The following is an 18,283-nucleotide window of genomic DNA, read 5'->3' as shown; positions in this document are numbered from 1 at the left end:
AGCAGATCCTCATTGTCATCACCAGACTGTTGCACATGTCATACTGTTGTCTGGAGAGTTTCTTTGAGCCTTATTAAAATGGGACACACAACTCTATGATGTAGATTCTGCTTTGTTTTACTCGCCAACACCCACCAATCATTTTTTCTGCAAACAGGGTGACTGAGACAAAAGTAATGAGGGCAGAATTTGTGTGTAACAGGTATAAATTTGTTATAATTCAATATGTTGATTTATATCTTTTCGGAAGAACAAATTGTGTTCGAAATGCATCTAATGCATCTGTTTCATGTGTCTGTCCATCTAATTTTTTTTTTTTTTTTTTTTTACATAACTACCCCCTTTATAATAGTTTAGTTAACTCTCCCTCTTTCCTTTTGGAGTTGTCCATATGTTTTTGTTAAAGGGATAATGAAAATATACAATTATGTCATCATTTACCCACTGCCATGTTATTCCAAAACTGGATGAATTCCTCCTTCTGTAAAGAAAAGATTTTAAGATTTTTTTTTTATTATTCCATACACCGGAAGTCAGTGGACTCCAATTTTGATTGGTTCATGACATTCTTGGGCACAAGAAAGAAAGTAATACAGATTTGGAATGGCATGGAGGTGAGCAAATGATGACAAGTGTTTTCCTTATTTTTGGCAGTTTTCACCACCTTTTACTATTCTTAAAATGCTGATTATATGCTATGCTGACATAACAAGCAGAGATGAACAAAATGTTTTTGTACACTCCACCCCTACAGAAACACAGCAATCAACACTTTCAAAACTGGCCCAGGAAAGGAGACTGACAGACGTTATTCTAAGAGAAAGGAGGAAGCTGGACGGGTAGATGTTCTGTTTTTCTGCACTGGAGCTGAAACATGGATTTCAGTGGTCGGGCAAGACCACTCAGTCAAACACAGGAAATGGAGCCACCCTGAGACAGCGACCCCAGGTGTGTAAAGTATGCATGTCTGCATGTTGCCAATTTCATTATCAGTTCAGCTAATTTTATAAGATTCTCAACAGCTATTAAAGACTGGTTCTAACAACAAACAAGAATGAGAAAAGATGTGGAGAGAGAGGGAAATTGAGAGAAAGATGTTAAGTGTTTATCCTGCTTTTAGTTTGTCACATCCTCTGATAACATTGTTTTCTGCAGTGGTCCAATGGTGGGATGAAATCATATTTTAACTTTTTTTACCTTCATAAATAGTTTTCGAAGTCCTTACGATGTTAATTGACTTGTAGTGGTGTGTTTGAGGCGTGCACTAACCCCATCTGGCACGTCTACGCCAGAAAACAGCACTTGCAAGTTGAGCTGCATCGACCTGACACAATCTCGCCTCATGTTCACGTTCACGCGAGAGTGACAAAATGCTTTACGGTAATTCAACAACAATGTATATATTATGACTTTATAAGACAATTTCAGTGTGATTCACTGAAGGAACCTGTAGGGGGAGCTTCGCAAATCTTACTGAGTTCCGCTTTAAGCAAAATGTATTAACATAATAAAATTTTAGACTACTTACAGAAACTAATAATGTGTATCTTTACACGTTGTCATGTGAACAACCAGTCAGTAATTGTTCTGATTTCAATCTCACAGTCAGTTGAAAGTTGTATGTGTTTGATTCACTAAAATAAACCGACACTTAAAGAGTCAAACGTTCGAGAGACGAACTACATTCACTAAAAAGAGCTGGTTCATAAATTTGTCCATTAGTTCTGTATAGCACTACTCTTGCACTCTGTTTCGCACTGTAAATTCAGTAGAGGTGTTGCAGACAATTCATTCAAAAACTGAAAGCTCCGACAATATGGTATTCTGTCTGCATTGGCAGAAAAAAGCACATGTGAGAACTGATAATGGAACTGAACGTCACACAGAACACCTTAACCGCATAGCAACACCCTGGCAGTGACTTACAACAAAGTAGGAGACTTAGGCAGTGATCTTTCACTGGAAAGCACACACGTTTTCTTCAGAAAACATTAAAATATATGTTTCTACTGCTTTCTATGGTCTGATACATTGTGCCTCTAAAGTGACTGACAGTCCACTGCCTTTTCCCATGAACCTTGGCTTATTTATGACTTTCTCCTGTTTATTCTGTTCCTTACCCATTTTCTCTCAAATTTTTTTCCCTCCCTCATCTTCTGCATCATCCATTGTTTCAGCAGCATCTCAGCATTGGCTCCCTAGAGTGACCAGTGCTACACTTACAGGAAGTCCAGGGTCTGCTTCCTGTCAGGTTGAAGAGAACAATCAATCATTTCCTCTTTTGACTTTTGCAAATATGTTTTGCCAGTTTATATGCTTGTGTGTTTATAGTAGGTTGTACATGACAGGGTTAGAGAACATTTACACATGTGAACAAAACTTCTTAGCTGTTTACAAGTGGATCTTATTATATTTGGTTACCGCTTTTTAATTTAACCTGCAGTCAACACGGTGATCAGGTACAAACTGACTGACAAAATGATGATCTTTCATTTGAGTAATCACTTAATTTGGCAAGTTTTCAAGATTCGCTGCATCAAATCTTTAAAGGATTCTTTGAGTTTTGTTTTGTAGAAAATACTAAATATTATAATTTTTCATTCATTTTATATTTTATTTTCTATCTAATAATATTTATTTACTATTATGCATGTGAATAAAATTGTATACTTCAAAATCAGTATCACCACAAAACTTCTGAAGTTTCCTACACAGAATTAACAAAAAATATGAGTTTGTCTCTCGTTACGTTAAAAAATATCCTGGCTCTTCCAAGCTTTATAATGGTAGTGAATGGCACTCCTGATTTCGCTCCTGAAGTCCAAAAAAGTGCATCTATCTATCATAAAAGAACACCACATGGCTCCAGGGAGTTAATAAAGGCCTTCTGTGAAGTGATGGGTTTTTCTGAAAAAAATATCCATATTTAAATCTTTATAAACTAAAATAACTAGCTTCTGGCAGATGGCCTTCATAAATCGACTTACACCAAAAGAGTAATCTCTGAACTGACAGATGATGCATTGATGAACATAAAAGCTCAGATGATATAGAAAAACTGTCTAAAATGATAATTTTTTAAAAGAAAATGTTGCCCAGCCCTATTGTTTTTTAACCACAAGCTTACACTATTCCTAGAGTCTAGCGTCAGAAGTTACTCTTTTGGCACGAGTTGACTTACGTAGGCCGTCTGCTGGAAGACCAAATACAAAGTACAAAAACCAAATACAATAACTCAATAAGGAAAATGTCTGAATGGCCATTGTGTGTCTCGTTACTGATTGGTTAACCAAATTAAGTGAACTAAAACAATGAGGTAAATACTTGGTGTTGTGAGTCATAACTTTCTCAAGAGAACTTTCAAAGAATGGTTTCTCTTGCCTTACTTTTGAAACTGACTCATATGCACTGACCAATATAAATTTGTGGTATTAATGTAACATGAATGACTCAAACAACAAAACTTTGAAGCACTGATTTTAATATTCGGCTCCCACACTACTGGCACTCCGTCCTTTTGAACCCTTTGTGGTACTAACTTCCATAGGAAATCACTTGTTCATTAGAAGTTTTGAATTTGAGGAAAAGGAAGCTTGTATCTGCTGGTACGTATGCCTGCCGCCGCTCTGGTTCCCTGTCTCTCATTCTTCTCATGCGTGGAGTCTGTTTTCCCAATGGAGGCTTCTCATCTGTCTTGAGATTTGTCTCTAGTACACAGGATGAAGTAATCAGCGTTTCGCTTTTTTATATGCCAACATTTATTTTGTCATGTTTTGTATTTAAATACTGCACAGTGTTGTTCTGAATATCAGTGAGCTGTAACAACAATACCAACAGCATGATTGCAAGTGTCATACTGCTTTTGTTCAACAGTTAAACAAAGAACATAATATTGTTATGGGTGCTGGTGTGGAGAGATGAGACGTTTACAGATATCCACAATTAAGAGTATTTATTAATAAATGAAGGAGCGTATCACACATCAACACATAAACTAACAATAGGAAAGACAAGGAGTGAAGGGAGTGAGTCCATTATAAAGGGAGTTCAGATGATCAGGAACAGGTGCAGGTAGTCCGTGATGATGGAGAGATGACGAGGGAAGTGAGTGCAGGTGTGCAGACAAGAGGATCTTGGGAAATGGAGTCCGGGAAATGAGGGAACTGTGACAAATTTTGAATAACTTACATTTTAAACACAATATTGCCATTTATTTTGTCCGTTTTTGCTCTGCCAAGAAAAATATTTCCAAAAACATTCAAAGCAGAATCAACTATTACTCTATTAAGGTTTGTCTCAGTTGCAAAATGCTTCCAGTTCACTGTAACATTTGATTTTCACAAGTCTCACAATGCTCCATGAAAACCAAGGAGCATTGATTTTCTCTATGTTCCTATAACGGAAATTCTGAAGAATGATTCATCAAAGATGTAAACAGTTACTTGATTTTTTTCCTCGAGAATCCTTTTTTTTTTTTTTTTTTTTTTAAGGAGACTGTTGTGTGAATGATTCAACAACAGTCACTTGTTTAGTTTCTGAATGAATCAGTGTTTTTGAACAAATCAAATGAATGAATGAACGAACCAATGGTTCACTCATAAATGCAATTATTTGAACATTTTTGTTCATAGTAATAAAATAAGAACAAATCAACCAATTGCAAATGATAGCACAAAAAATACAATAGAATAAAGAGACAAATTAAATAAACATGGCTTTAAGTTTTTCAGGTAACTACAGAAATTAAAGTAATCAAAATAACACTGGATACTCTTTATTGTAAAAATTAAATTCAAATTAATGCTTACAATTAAAGTTACAAAAGTTACTCATTCAAGAGCAATGAGTAATTTTCTCTTTGACTTTTGTTCTTTGATTAACATGATAGACAGCAGCAGGTTTATTAGGCTGCTGTCACTATAAGAGCGAATGCACAGATTTAATATACTGTTACACAACATGCGTTTTCTCTCAATTACGATCAAAAGCTTACAGTATTTACCTGAATACTTGGCAAGTTGGGCATTTTGCCATAATTTTGTATGTATTTGACCATTTAAGCACAATAAACACGAAAAAAAGTCAATTTGGTACTCGCAAGCTGTTTAAAAGGCAGCTTTTTATGTTAGCACCACTTATATAGATATAATGAATAAAATTATGCGCAATACAAGCACTATTCAACCGAAGCAAGTGAGAGGAGGCAGGTGTGTCAGTTCACTGTCGGGGAGAAAGAGCAAGAATATACTGCTGGTATCGGAAAGGAGTATTGGAAGTGTTTCAAATATTTATCGATATTTTTGACAACAATATAGTGCTTAATTTGGTCATCATTTAATGTTCAATATAAGATATCAGCTATATTGTTGTCATATGCTTCACATTCTGTAAGGTCAGTCAAGAACTCTGATATAAACAGGTCAGCAGAGGTGAGGGTGTGTCAGGTCTGTCAAGAGGAACAACAGAGAAGGCCAGGTCTTTCACTTCTGTCCAAAATCAACATTTGTTCCACTCGCATACACAATTGCAGCTGGGCAGCGCCGGCCGTCGCACCCATTTAGGTGTTCTTTATGGCCACAACCGGTCGACCGGCACAATGACCTCAGTCTCAGCACAGTTACCTGATCCATACACCCATAAACACGCCACACGTAATCGTTCAAACACACACACTAATCAAGAGTTTAGGTTGGCCCAGGCTGATGTCCGCTTGTGGTGAGTGAAAAACACAGAGTGTGTATAAACTGTGATCGGTGAGAACAGTTTTTGTGTACATGGGGGGAAGTGAAGAGAATGCTTTTGTATATACTGTTAAATTAATTAAACAATCATTGGAAAGGTCCGAAAATATAGTTCCCACAGGAAGTGAGGCTCAGTTCAAGAATAATGAGGAGAAATGAAAAGACACATTGGAGGTGTGAACAGAGTTGAGAGAGAAACTTTAAAGGGATAGTTCACCCAAAAATCCTGTTATCATTTCCTCACACTCAAGCTTTTCCAAACCTGAATTTCTTTCTTTTGCTATACACATAAAAGAAGATATTTTGAAGAATATAGGTAACCAAACAGTTGACTTCCATTCACTCTAAAAAATGCTGGGTTAAAAACAACCCAAGTTGGGTTGAAAATGGACAAACCCAGCAATTGGGTTGTTTTAACCCAGCAGTTGGGTTAAATGTTTGCCCAACCTGCTGGGTAGTTTTATTTAAACCAACTATTATTTAAAAATTGCTATATGGCTAGCTTAAAATGAACCCAAAATAGTTGGGAAATTAAAAACCAGATGCAATTAGAGACAACAATAATAGACAAAAGGTGAATGTTTATTAATAAGCTTTAATATTTTATTAATATAAATTTATTAATAAGTAATTTAATAAATGTTTATTGTTTAATAATTATTCATTGAACATTAATAAATGTTCATTTCCAACATACTTTGGGTTAATTTTAATTAAGCAATACAGTAATTTTTAAACAATAGTTGAGTTAAATAAAACTACCCAGCAGGTTGGGCAAACATTTAACCCTACCGCTGGGTTAAAACAACCCAATTGCTGGGTTTGTCCATTTTCAACCCAACTTGGGTTGTTTTTAACCCAGCATTTTTTAGAGTGTAGTATGGAGAAAAAAAAATACTATGGAAGTCAGTGGGGTCAACTGTTTGGTTACTGACATTCTTCAAAATATCTTCTTTTGTGTTCAGCAGAAGAATGAAATTCAGACAGGGTTGGAACAACTTGAGGGGAAGGAAATAATGGAAATTTTTGGGTGAACTATCCCTTTGAGTTTACTAATTTATGAAATATGTCATAGGCACCCTTTTTCTATCCAGACACAGGACAAATATGTCTCCTAATTTGAAGACTTTAATTTATGTGGAGACTCTTTCTGAGTCCTTTGATCCATCTGTGTCTCTTTAAATGATTCTATTTGAATCATCCCTCCTTAGCATCTTCATCCTCTTTTTTTAGCAGTGAAAAACTGCTGAAGTCTTCATTTATTCAGCTATGGGAAATTTGTAATGAATGACAGAGTGAAAAATTGCTTTGACTTAAATTTAAATGGTTGTATCTTTGTATGACGCATGTGAAGCTTGTTATGGAAATATAAATTTCAAACATTTAGTAAATTTCAAGGATACTTAATGTTTTTTTCAAGTCTGGACTGTGTATTACTGAAATACACAAAGTTCTTCAGCTTTACAGTGCCCTCAAAAAGCATTTGACATTCAAGTCTTGCTTGTCAAAAATGGAAATGTAATTGCATTAGATTAGATACAACATCCAACAAAGTGGCATTTGCAAACAAATGATGCCAAACACTTTTAATGAACTGATGTCAGGGTGATTTTAGTGAGCTTGTAACTTTACTAAATGTTGTTAGTGTTAAGAATGTAAAACTGATTTTTTTTTTTTTTTTTTTTTAATAAATAAATAAATTGAATTTCATTAGTAAGTGTATTGTGAGCAGCATTTGATAGTTGTGTTATAGCTTCATGAGTGTCTGCTGCATTGGCACGATGTGGGCTCACGCCTGACTGCACATGCTCCATAGGCTCAATGCTCTAGAATGACATCATGTCTTTCTGTGTCATCCTATCACTATTCACCGGCAGTCCTGTGTGGCTTATCCTGCTAGTGTCCACTATATCAACACACAAACCCCTCTAGGGCACAATACTAGGGTCCGAATTGCAGAGTACACCAAGTCACTGAAATGTTACACAGCATCAGACTTTTTCAGTCAGATATAAATAATTTTAATCTTTAATGAATTAAAAAACATGTTAATATGATTTTTTTTTATGCATTGCTATTATTAATATTGCTGTATTGATATAATTCTAGTTCCACCTTTTATTGTTTCCCTATATCCCCATTAGAGAAACATGCCTTTATTTTGGGGATCCCAGGTTAACTTATATTATTGCTCATGTTGTGTTTGCTAATAAAATTGTCTAAATAAAAATGTCCTGAGTTGACATATTTCATAGTGAAAGAACAAACAATACATTTAGTTTTAACTAAATGGCAGGTATGCCAATGGCAGGTATTTATGATTAATGGTGAGGGAGCGACATGTTATAGGACCAAAGATAAAATTTTGATGGCACATTTGGCATCATAATTTCCTTAAATGATAACAAATTTAAAGTGTTTGTCCGCTCGTAAGTTTGTTTTCAATATAGCATTTAGCACACACACATAAATGGACAACATAAGTAACACAGACTTCAGACTTCCATTAAGCAGTTAGTTAATTGTACTCTTCTCTTTATCTTGATGTTTGGTCCTAATGTACACAGCAACCAGTCAAATGTTTATGAGAGATACTGTGCTGAATAGGGAAATGAATTGTGTATTTGGAATAAACTCTCCGTCTATGTGGCATAAAACATTGCCCATTGACTGTCAGTCATGTTGTTTTCTCTCCAAAAATTGTAGCACAAACTGTTTCCCCTGACAACAATAATTCAACAGTTTAGATAAGTGCTAAACAATCCCAAACTTTAAATAAACCATTCCCAAGTATAGGGTTTTGGCAACTGTTCTATGTGCTCTCTTGATCAGGACTGCCACAGTAAGAGAAACAGTGACTCTGGGGTCTCTGAGACCCTGTACAAAATATGTAAACCCAAAAATGCCAAATAACTCAGACTATACATTTCCTGACCTTTAAACATTGGTGCTTTGCGTAATGTTTAAAATCTTGGTGTGAACCAACACTGACAAGAATGTGTCTGGCCAATGATTCAGCTGCGCAGGAAGCTTTTTAACAGGGTATTGTTAAAGTTTATCCATGTGTGTATGTGTGTTTGAGCTTCCTGGCCGATATCATAAATATGCCATTGCATTGCACTGTTGCCCCGTTATCACACAACCCTTAAACCTTATACCTCCAACACCCAGCTTTCCTCCATGTGTGTGCCCATGCTTTATTATCACCATTTCCTAAGGCTGTCTGTTTGTGAAATATCTCTGTTGTCGTAAGGTCTTCTGGCTTAGAGTGCAGCAACTTTTTGTTGAAGATTTGTGGGTGGATAATTTATTGTGTGTATCCCACACATACAGTGAAACACAAACACTGTAATACCAAAATGCTGCTCCACCTAACATGAGAAACCATGTCATGAAGTTTGTGGCACAGTTTCCCAGTTCTCATTGCTGTACATGGACCATAAAACAGATCAACTTTTTCACTTTGTTTTCTGCCAGCATTTATTTCGCTCTATGAAAACTTTATACACTACTGTTCAAAAGTTTGGGGTCAGATTTTTTAATGTATTTGAAAGAAATCTCTCCTTGGTCACCAAGCCTGCATTTATTTAATCAAAAATACAGTAAAACAGTAATATTGTGAAATATTATTTCAATTTAAAATATTTTTAAAAGGTTTCAAATTTATTCCTGTGATGGCCATTATTCCAGTCTTCAGTGTCACATGATCCTTCAGAGATCCTTCTAATATGCTGATTTGGTGCTCAAGAAATATTTATCATTATCAATGTTGAAAGCAGTTGTGCTGCATACTATCTTTGTGTACTAATTTGTGATACATTTCTGCTGAATTCTTTAAATAGAAGGTTAAAAAAAACAGCATTCAAAGCAAAATCTTTTGTAACAATGTTAAAGTCTTTACTGTCACTTTTGATCAATTTAATACATCATTTCTTTGAAAAAATTGTACTTATGTTATATATAATTACTTATTATTTAAAGGGTTAGTTCACCCAAAAATGAAAATTCTGTCATTTATTACTTACCCTCATGTCGTTCCACACCCATAAGACCTTCGTTAATCTTCGGAACACAAATTAAGATATTTTAGTTGAAATCCGATGGCTCCGTGAGGCCTCCATAGGGAGCAATGACATTTCCTCTCTCAAGATCCATAAAGGTACTGAAAAAATATTTTAAATCGGTTCATGTGAGTACAGTGGTTCAATATTAATATTATAAAGTGACGAGAATATTTTTGGAGCGCCAAAATAACAACTTATTTAGTGATGGCCGATTTCAAAACACTGCATCAGGAAGCATCGGATCATAAATGAATCAGTGTATCGAATCTGCTGTTCGGAGCGCCAAAGTCACATGATTTCAGCCGTTGACAGTTTGACACGCGATCCGAATCATGATTCGACACACTGATTCATTTATGCTTCGATGCTTCATGAAGCAGTGTTTTGAAATCGGCTATCACCAAATAAGTCATTATTTTGTTTTTTTGGTGCTCCAAAAATATTCTCGTCCTTTTATAATATTAATATTGAACCACTGTACTCACATGAACTAATTTAAATATGTTTTTAGTACCTTTATGGATCTTGAGAGAGGAAGTGTCATTGCTCCCTATGGAGGCCTCACGGAGCCATCGGATTTCAACTAAAATATCTTAATTTGTGTTCTGAAGATGAACGAAGGTCTTATGGGTGTGGAACGGCATGAGGGTAAGTAATAAATAACAGAATTTTCATTTTTGGGTGAACTAACCCTTTAAAGTAAATGGAACTGGAAGTTGAATGACCACATATTGGTTTTCATCATCTGATGCATCCTTACATGTATATCTTGATGAAGTAGGCCATTGCTGTAGACCTCATGCCCCAGTTTTATTTATTTATTTTTTTAGTGTGTGCTCTTGGTTCAGGCTTGTGGATGGTGTCCTGTCCCTCTGGCCCCTCTGGCTGCGGGTCTGTTGATCCTATTGTCTTCTGCATCAACACTCGTGGTCTGGTGCATAAAGGGCATCTGGTTAGCAGCTTAGAGTATACGGCAGGCATGAAAAGCAGCCATCATAGCCCATTCGCTCACATCTGCTCAGTGGTGCGACAAGGACGAGGACTGAGTCTGGGTGACTGGGGGACAGGAGTTCAATTCGCCCCACAGGGCACCAGGAGCAACAGACTGAACTGGACTCTATTGAATTTGCCACTGTGCAAAGGTGACCGTTTGAGATCATTTCACTTTGGCTCTTCTTTTAATGCAATAGCCTGTATGATTATAGTTTTTTTTCTTTGAAACTGTATTCTTTTATATCTAAGATGTGCAGGTGGCTTATAATGTTGAATGTGAGCTCTTTGGTGATGTATTTTGGCAATAGCATATCTGAGTCTTACAGTTGTTTCCTGGTCCTGTTTGTAAATGGTCAGTTCAGTCTAGTTTGTTCAGTTTAGTTGTTTAGAAAGGAGGTTTACAGATTGGGAGAAGGTACACTTGGAAAGTATTTTTCGTGATATCACTAACGATATTTTGAAATCTCTGTATAAAAAAACAGCAAGCGTATATGATGTATTTATTATGTATTGTGTAAGGATTATTATGTATCACTGGATTATGTAAAAGATACTTGTATCAGCTTGTTTGTCCCTAATTCCTATTTGTCTTTCTTGTACACAGCTAATATACAACCATGGGAGACTGGAGCTTCTTGGGTAATATTTTGGAGGAAGTAAACGAGCACTCCACTGTGATTGGCCGTGTTTGGCTCACGGTGCTGTTCATTTTCCGCATTTTGATTCTGGGCACGGCTGCTGAGTTTGTCTGGGGAGATGAACAGTCTGATTACGTATGTAACACTCAGCAGCCAGGTTGCGAGAACGTGTGTTACGACGAGGCCTTTCCGATCTCTCACATCCGTCTCTGGGTGTTACAGATCATTTTTGTATCCACACCTTCACTTGTATATGTCGGCCATGCTGTCCATTACATTCACATGGAGGAGAAGCGCAAGGAGCGTGAAGAAGCTGAGATTAGCCACCAACAGGAAATGGGCGAAGAGCGTGTTCCCCTGGCGACGGATCAGGGAAGTGTTCGCACCACCAAGGAGACCAGCACGAAGGGTAGCAAAAAGTTCCGACTCGAGGGCACCTTGCTTTGCACCTATATCTGCCATATCATCTTCAAAGCTCTGTTTGAAGTAGGCTTCGTGGTCGGCCAATACTTCCTCTACGGGTTCCGCATCCTGCCACTGTACAAGTGCAGTCGTTGGCCGTGCCCGAACACGGTGGACTGCTACGTCTCCCGGCCCACTGAAAAGACTATCTTCATCATTTTCATGCTGGCAGTTGCTTGTGTTTCATTGTTCCTCAACTTTGTGGAGATCAGCCACCTTGGCTTGAAGAAGATCCGCTTTGTGTTTCATCGACCAGCTCCTGCGCAGTTGGAGCCTCTTGGACCACCGGAGAGGAGCTTACCATTTCTCTTAAACACTCCTGTCCAAAAAGGCAAAGGCTACAGGCGCCTTGAAGAGGAGAAGAAAGACGAGGTTGCACACATTTATCCACTAGCTGAGGTCGGTATGGAAGAGGGCCAGTTCTTCTCACCTCAACTGGAGAAGGAGCAGAAGAGGAGTCAGGGGGCGGTTATGCCAACAGCTCCACCTGTAGAGGAGACAATCATATGCGATGAGACTCGACCCCCCTTCGTTCAGGTCACAGAGACACTATCAGAGCTCCCACCAGAGGAGCTACTTCGGGAAGGAGATGAAGTAGACAGCTTAAAAGCAGTTTTACCTGAAGTACTGGAGGAGCGATCAGAGGGGGAAAGTGTGGAGGAAACATATTTAATATCACTTGAGGAGAGTTTGGATATAGATCTAGGAGAACTGGCCAGTAGAGAGGCAACTGAGGAAAAGTCAGTGAAAGAGAGTAGCTTGGCAGATACTGAGCCAACACAAGAGGAAAAATGTTCAGGAGCTGAAGAAGAGAAGAAAATCTTAGAAGAATTTGAGGAAAAGGAGGATAACACCTTTAAGGTCACGGAATTAAGAGAAGAAGAGAGTTTACTTGATGTGGTTGAGGAAGGGACAGAAATTAAGGCATCTGACGAAGAGAGAGAACTTTGTGAGATTGAGCCTTTTGTAAATGAGGACATTTTGGAGGAGGTAAAAACTTTAGATGATGAGAAGATTGCTGGAGTTTTGGGGGAACAAGAGTCTGGGGCTTTAGGGGAGGTTGTAGGGTCAAATTTATCTGACATAGCGCCAGTTGGGGATGAAGTGGATTTGGGAAAGGACAAAGCTCAGGAGGATGTAGAAGATACAGAAGGGGGTGAAGTTCAAAGGGATGTAGTAGACTCAGGAGTGGGTGGAACTTTAGAAGATATAGCTAATATAGGACAGGGTGGAGCTCTAGAGGATTTAGTGGATGCAGGAAGAAGTTGTGCTCTAGAAGATGAAATGCTGGGTAAGGATGAAGTTTTAGAAAATCTAAATGAGAATATTCCTCTTGAGACTGCAGTCAGTCCAGATGAGGAGGTTCTAGGTAAAGCTCTAGGACTTTCAGTTGACTCTGAACAGGTGGAAACTTTGGGGAAGGAGGAGGTATTATTAGAGATTGAGGATCCAGAGAATATGAAAGGCTCTAGGGAGTGGGATGAGAAAAAAGAGGATTCTGTGGAAATTGGAGGCCCTGAGAAGGAGTGTTCTGAAGAATCAAAAGCCTTGAAGGCCAAAGAGGAGGTGAAGGATGTGCCATTTGTAGCTCTGGAACTAGAGTCAACAGAGGAAACAAGATCATTAAGCCGTCTTAGCAAAGGAAGCAGCAGAGCCAGGTCAGATGATCTAACTATATGATTGACCAAACAGAAATTTAACCAAAGAGTCAAATATTTGATCCCAAATTTCCCAAGTGCCACATTATCAGGTGAACCAGCTTACAAGCATGTTTTCTAAAACAGGGTTTTTTAAAATGTGATGCCAAATGATTCTCCCCTTTATACTGAAGTATAAAGGCAGCTATGTGTTTTCATGCATAATGATTTATAATGTGTGAGAAAAATATTATTTCTCCAAATTTCCCTGAACCCCCTAGTATCCCACTATGGAGCCCTAGGTGTCCCAGATCCAAGTTTGAAAATTCCTGACTATTCCCAGGGATAGTCACAAGGAGTAAATAATCTCACATTCTCCATTTATGCCTTATTTGTCTATTGTTTAATTAGTTATGTTTATCTATACATTTGCCTTTTATTGTTAGATGCTGATCCTGGGCCATAGAAATAATTGTTATCCTTTATAAATCTTCTACCAATTTGTGTATAACATTCATATCATTTTCCATTTACATCTGAATTGCTACTGCCAATGGTTTTCAAGTCCATTAAAAAGAGTTTTAAAATGATAATTCCATTATTTAGTTCAATATTTATGTGGATTGTATCATTAATAAACAATATATAACAATTATTTTATGCTGTGTGCAATACCTCACCACCCCATACAATGATCCTTTACTGCTTTATGTGTCAAGATTTTATCTGATAATAAAGATACTACAATGACTGATGACTTAAAGAGCCCTGCATTTGTCTTTTGTGCGGTAGGCTATAAAGCATTTCACCCAACTAACCCATGACATAATTTCTATTTAAATGTAGAAAGATAAAATTATTTTTGAAGAAAAGGTAAGTGCACTTCACAGGTTAACACTGGACTGAAATGAACCTTCTATGACCTCTAGTGGTCAAATATATGTAGGCTTAATAACTCAAGGTTTTAACGTCTTAAATTTCAAATGAATTTTTATTAAATGTATATTTGTATTTATTTATTTAAGACAAATAACAACCACAGTCCAAAAAGAGAAACTGAAAGTACCACCTTGTCACACACAGGCAAATCTGGGAATATCCACGAAGTTGTAACGTCGGTTCAGTTTTGGTTTCGTTTCACAGGGGTATTCCATGTTACTTATGTTACTTACCCGGGTATGTTTAAGGGTAAGAAAGCTGATAATCTCAACTTTCGGTTCCAAAAACGGAGGAAACTTTCATGGTAAGTATATCATAGCAATTTACTCTCAGAACATAAACTGCTCCAATGCAGGTTCTGCAGGGTTAATTTACTCCAGAGCGTGTCCTATTGATGAGGCTCCAGTGGGCGTGACAGATTGGTCACAATATTTTGTATGTAGTTATATCGATATATAAAGCACTATTAAAATTATATATATGTTCGTTCTATTATATAGGCTATATGTTCAAAAAGCCATGTGTCAAAATATTTTCATCTAATAATATATCTTGTGATTTTGCATTGATACTTCCCTCTTTCACTATCAGACTTTTTTCTGACCTATTGAACTTGCACTGGTCTAATTTAACCAAAGGGCTGGGTGATAGGCCAAAAAAAAAAAAAAGATCAAATCCATATCAGTCGATATTGATAATTATCATGACAAATATCAAATCATTATTTCTTTCAAGTTTAAAGGTGCCCTAGATTGTTTTTTTTACAAGATGTAATATAAGTCCTAGGTGTCCCCTGAATGTGTCTGTGAAGTTTCAGCTCAAAATACCCCATAGATTTTTTTTAATAAATTTTTTTAACTGCCTATTTTGGGGCATCATTAACTATGCACTGATTTTTTCAGCATGGCCCCTTTAAGAGATGCGTTTCCCTCTGCCCCGACATTGCATAAACACAGTTCACACAGCTAATATAACCTTCAACTGGATCTTTACAAGATGTTCGTCATACATGCTGCATGCATGCTTCGAATTATGTGAGTAAAGTATTTATTTAGATGGTAACGTTTGATTCTGAGTTTGAGGCTGTGCTCTGTGGCTAACGTCTAATTCTACACTTTTGGAGAGATTTATAAAGAATGAAGTTGTGTTTATGAATTATACAGACTGCACGTGTTTAAAAATGAAAATAGCAACGACTCTCGTCTCGTGAATACAGTAATAAACGATGGTAACTTTAACCACGTTTAACAGTATTAGCAACATGCTAATGAAACATTTAGAAAGACAATTTACAAATATCACTAAAAATATCATGATATCATGGATCATGTCAGTTATTATTGCTCCATCTGCCATTTTTCGCTGTTGTTCTTGCTTGCTTACCTGGTCTGTGCACAGATCCAGACGTTAATCGGTCTTTGTCAGACACGTGATTTTGTTGTGTGTGACGTCACCGCGGCGCCATATTTGTGGTATCCCTGCTGACTGTGAGAATGAAAGAGATTACACGAGTTGAGATAACAAGCAAATAACTCGCAAATATGAAAAAGCACAAGAACAAAGTTAAAATTTCATATCGCGATAAACTCACCAAAGATGCCAGGGACCGTTATTTGGAGAAATTTCCATCCATTCATAACATAGATCTGTACGAACTGACTGCAGTAAGTTGGAGTGCTACTGACCCCGCATTGCTACTTAAATCATCATACTTAAATATTGTTAACTGTCTTGTTTATGGCATAAACGCATAGTGAACAATTTAAAAACTATAAATCCCTCGAAGCTCACAGATATTTCACTAATGGGTGCAGGATTTATTTATGTTCTGAAGGAAGGACTGCGATAACACAGTATAGTAACGATAATGATGATGATTTCGTGTTAACTACCGTATATAACAAGTGCATGATTAAGGATGGTTTAGTGTTATCAGGAAGAATTTTGAACTAATACTACCCTTTTTTTCATGCATTTTTTTTTCTTTATTGCATTAAGTACATAAACCAATGTATAACACTATAAACATTGTTCCAATAAACAAGGCATCATCAGAGATGTATGTAGAATTTAATAGTGTATTTTATTATAGTACATTCTGATATAGTATACCTTTTAGAGCCAAAATAATTTGTAAATTACTGTCCTCCATCTACCTCTGTGTTGTCTGGGTCAATGACATTATGAGTCTTTTTTTTGTCCAAAAGCCTTAATAATAATAAAAACAAAGATATGTCATGCAAGTTAAATATCTGATTTACAGATTGTGTATATTATTAATTATCCTATTAATACTATAAGTGCATATAACATAAATCTACAAATCACCCTGAAAAATTTTATTATACATGCTTTATTGTTCATGCAAGACTGGATAAAGCATCAGCACATTTTTACACTACAATTCTACAAAAGATTCAAACATGCGCAGAGGCACAAAAAAAAAAAAAAATTGTAATAACGCCATAAAGGTTCCCAGGTTTGGCAGACCCGTATAGTACATTAACATCATCATCTCCAAAACAAACATCAGACATCCTGTACATATCAAGTCGGTTTACTTCTGCACATGCAGATCACCATCTCCTCCAGCCTCCTGCATCTTCTCAGTGTGAAGATGATCACTCTCTCCAGCCTGATGGACCATAGTGTTAGCTGACTGACTTGGGTAAAGTTGGTTTTATATTCGCACATCCGTATTCAATAGCCTTGTTAATCACACTAAACTGGACATTCAGTGGACATTCACAAGTAAATATGTCATTAAACAATACTTGCCTATTTTGATCGACTGTGAAAAATGTTATAAGTTGACAATCGTTGGTTGTCAATATCATGTCGCTGCTTAAAATTCGCAAACATTAATTTATTGCATATTTATTGGAAAGTCTCAATTTATCAGAAGTCTGAATGTGCAAATATAAAACCAACTTTACCCAAGTAGCTGACTGGATTGTTTTTCCTTACGTCTGTGTGTGCATCTCAATCAGCTCTGAGCTCTTGAATCAGTATATTGTGTATACAAATTTTGTGACTGAGACCGTCCTGATCAGTGCCCTAACTAATGAACTAGGGAGCTGATTGAGACACAGCCTGTGTTTAATGCTGATGTGGCCTTAATGTAGGGAGGGATGGTGTCCAGTTGGGGTCAGTCTCCATAATCTTTAAGCAGGCTGATCTGCAATGAAATGAAAAGGTCCACAGACCACAGCTGTAAAAAGTAGTCAGAAAATAAGAATCAGTATATGGATACAGAGCAAAAATGTCGTACCTTAAGTATGAAAATGCTGTAGCAAAATTAAGAAAAAAAAATGTAGACATATTCAAGTAAAGGGATTCAGTTTAAATTGACTTGTTTCATAGCACATACAATCCAAAACAATGCGTTGCTATAACGTTTTCTACTTTAGAAAACAGAAACCTCTAACTTACCTTTGTGAAATGTAGAAAGCAAACATACATGAATGGAGATATCTTGACGAAAGTGATGTCTCACCGCGGCAACCCATGCGATCCGGCGCCTCTGTTATTGCCTCTACATACTCTCCGTACAGCCTTTTTTCAAGTAGGAAACCGACTAAATCTAATCTCGTAGTAAAGTTTTTGACATTTTCTATCGTGGGACAAATTATTGCAGCTTTTCACACAACAAAAGTGTGCCATTTTTACAATGAAAAGTAGCCAAGGAAGAAACAACTCTGCACTGATACAGAGATTGTTTGGATACCTCAGAAATGGCGGCGACACCCATAATGCACTTCGGTTTTCACGAGTGTGACGTCACCTGACAAAGACCGATACTGCCTTTC

At 36.9% G+C, this 18,283-nt stretch overlaps 1 protein-coding gene across 1 annotated transcript; it reads left to right on the top strand.

The window, feature by feature from the left end:
- The first annotated feature begins 3,534 nt into the window (after positions 1-3,534).
- gja8a (gap junction protein alpha 8 paralog a) lies at positions 3,535-13,578 on the top strand. Its single transcript, XM_067409595.1, has 2 exons — positions 3,535-3,605; positions 11,403-13,578. Exon 2 carries the CDS (start codon positions 11,416-11,418, stop codon positions 13,576-13,578), a length of 2,163 nt encoding a protein of 720 aa, XP_067265696.1. The 5' UTR covers positions 3,535-3,605; positions 11,403-11,415.
- The last annotated feature ends 4,705 nt before the right edge of the window (positions 13,579-18,283 follow it).

The sequence above is a fragment of the Chanodichthys erythropterus genome, chromosome 14 (assembly GCF_024489055.1).
Source record: "Chanodichthys erythropterus isolate Z2021 chromosome 14, ASM2448905v1, whole genome shotgun sequence".
In the NCBI taxonomy this organism is placed as follows: Eukaryota; Metazoa; Chordata; class Actinopteri; order Cypriniformes; family Xenocyprididae; genus Chanodichthys; species Chanodichthys erythropterus.
This window is presented reverse-complemented; position numbering and strand designations above follow the sequence as displayed.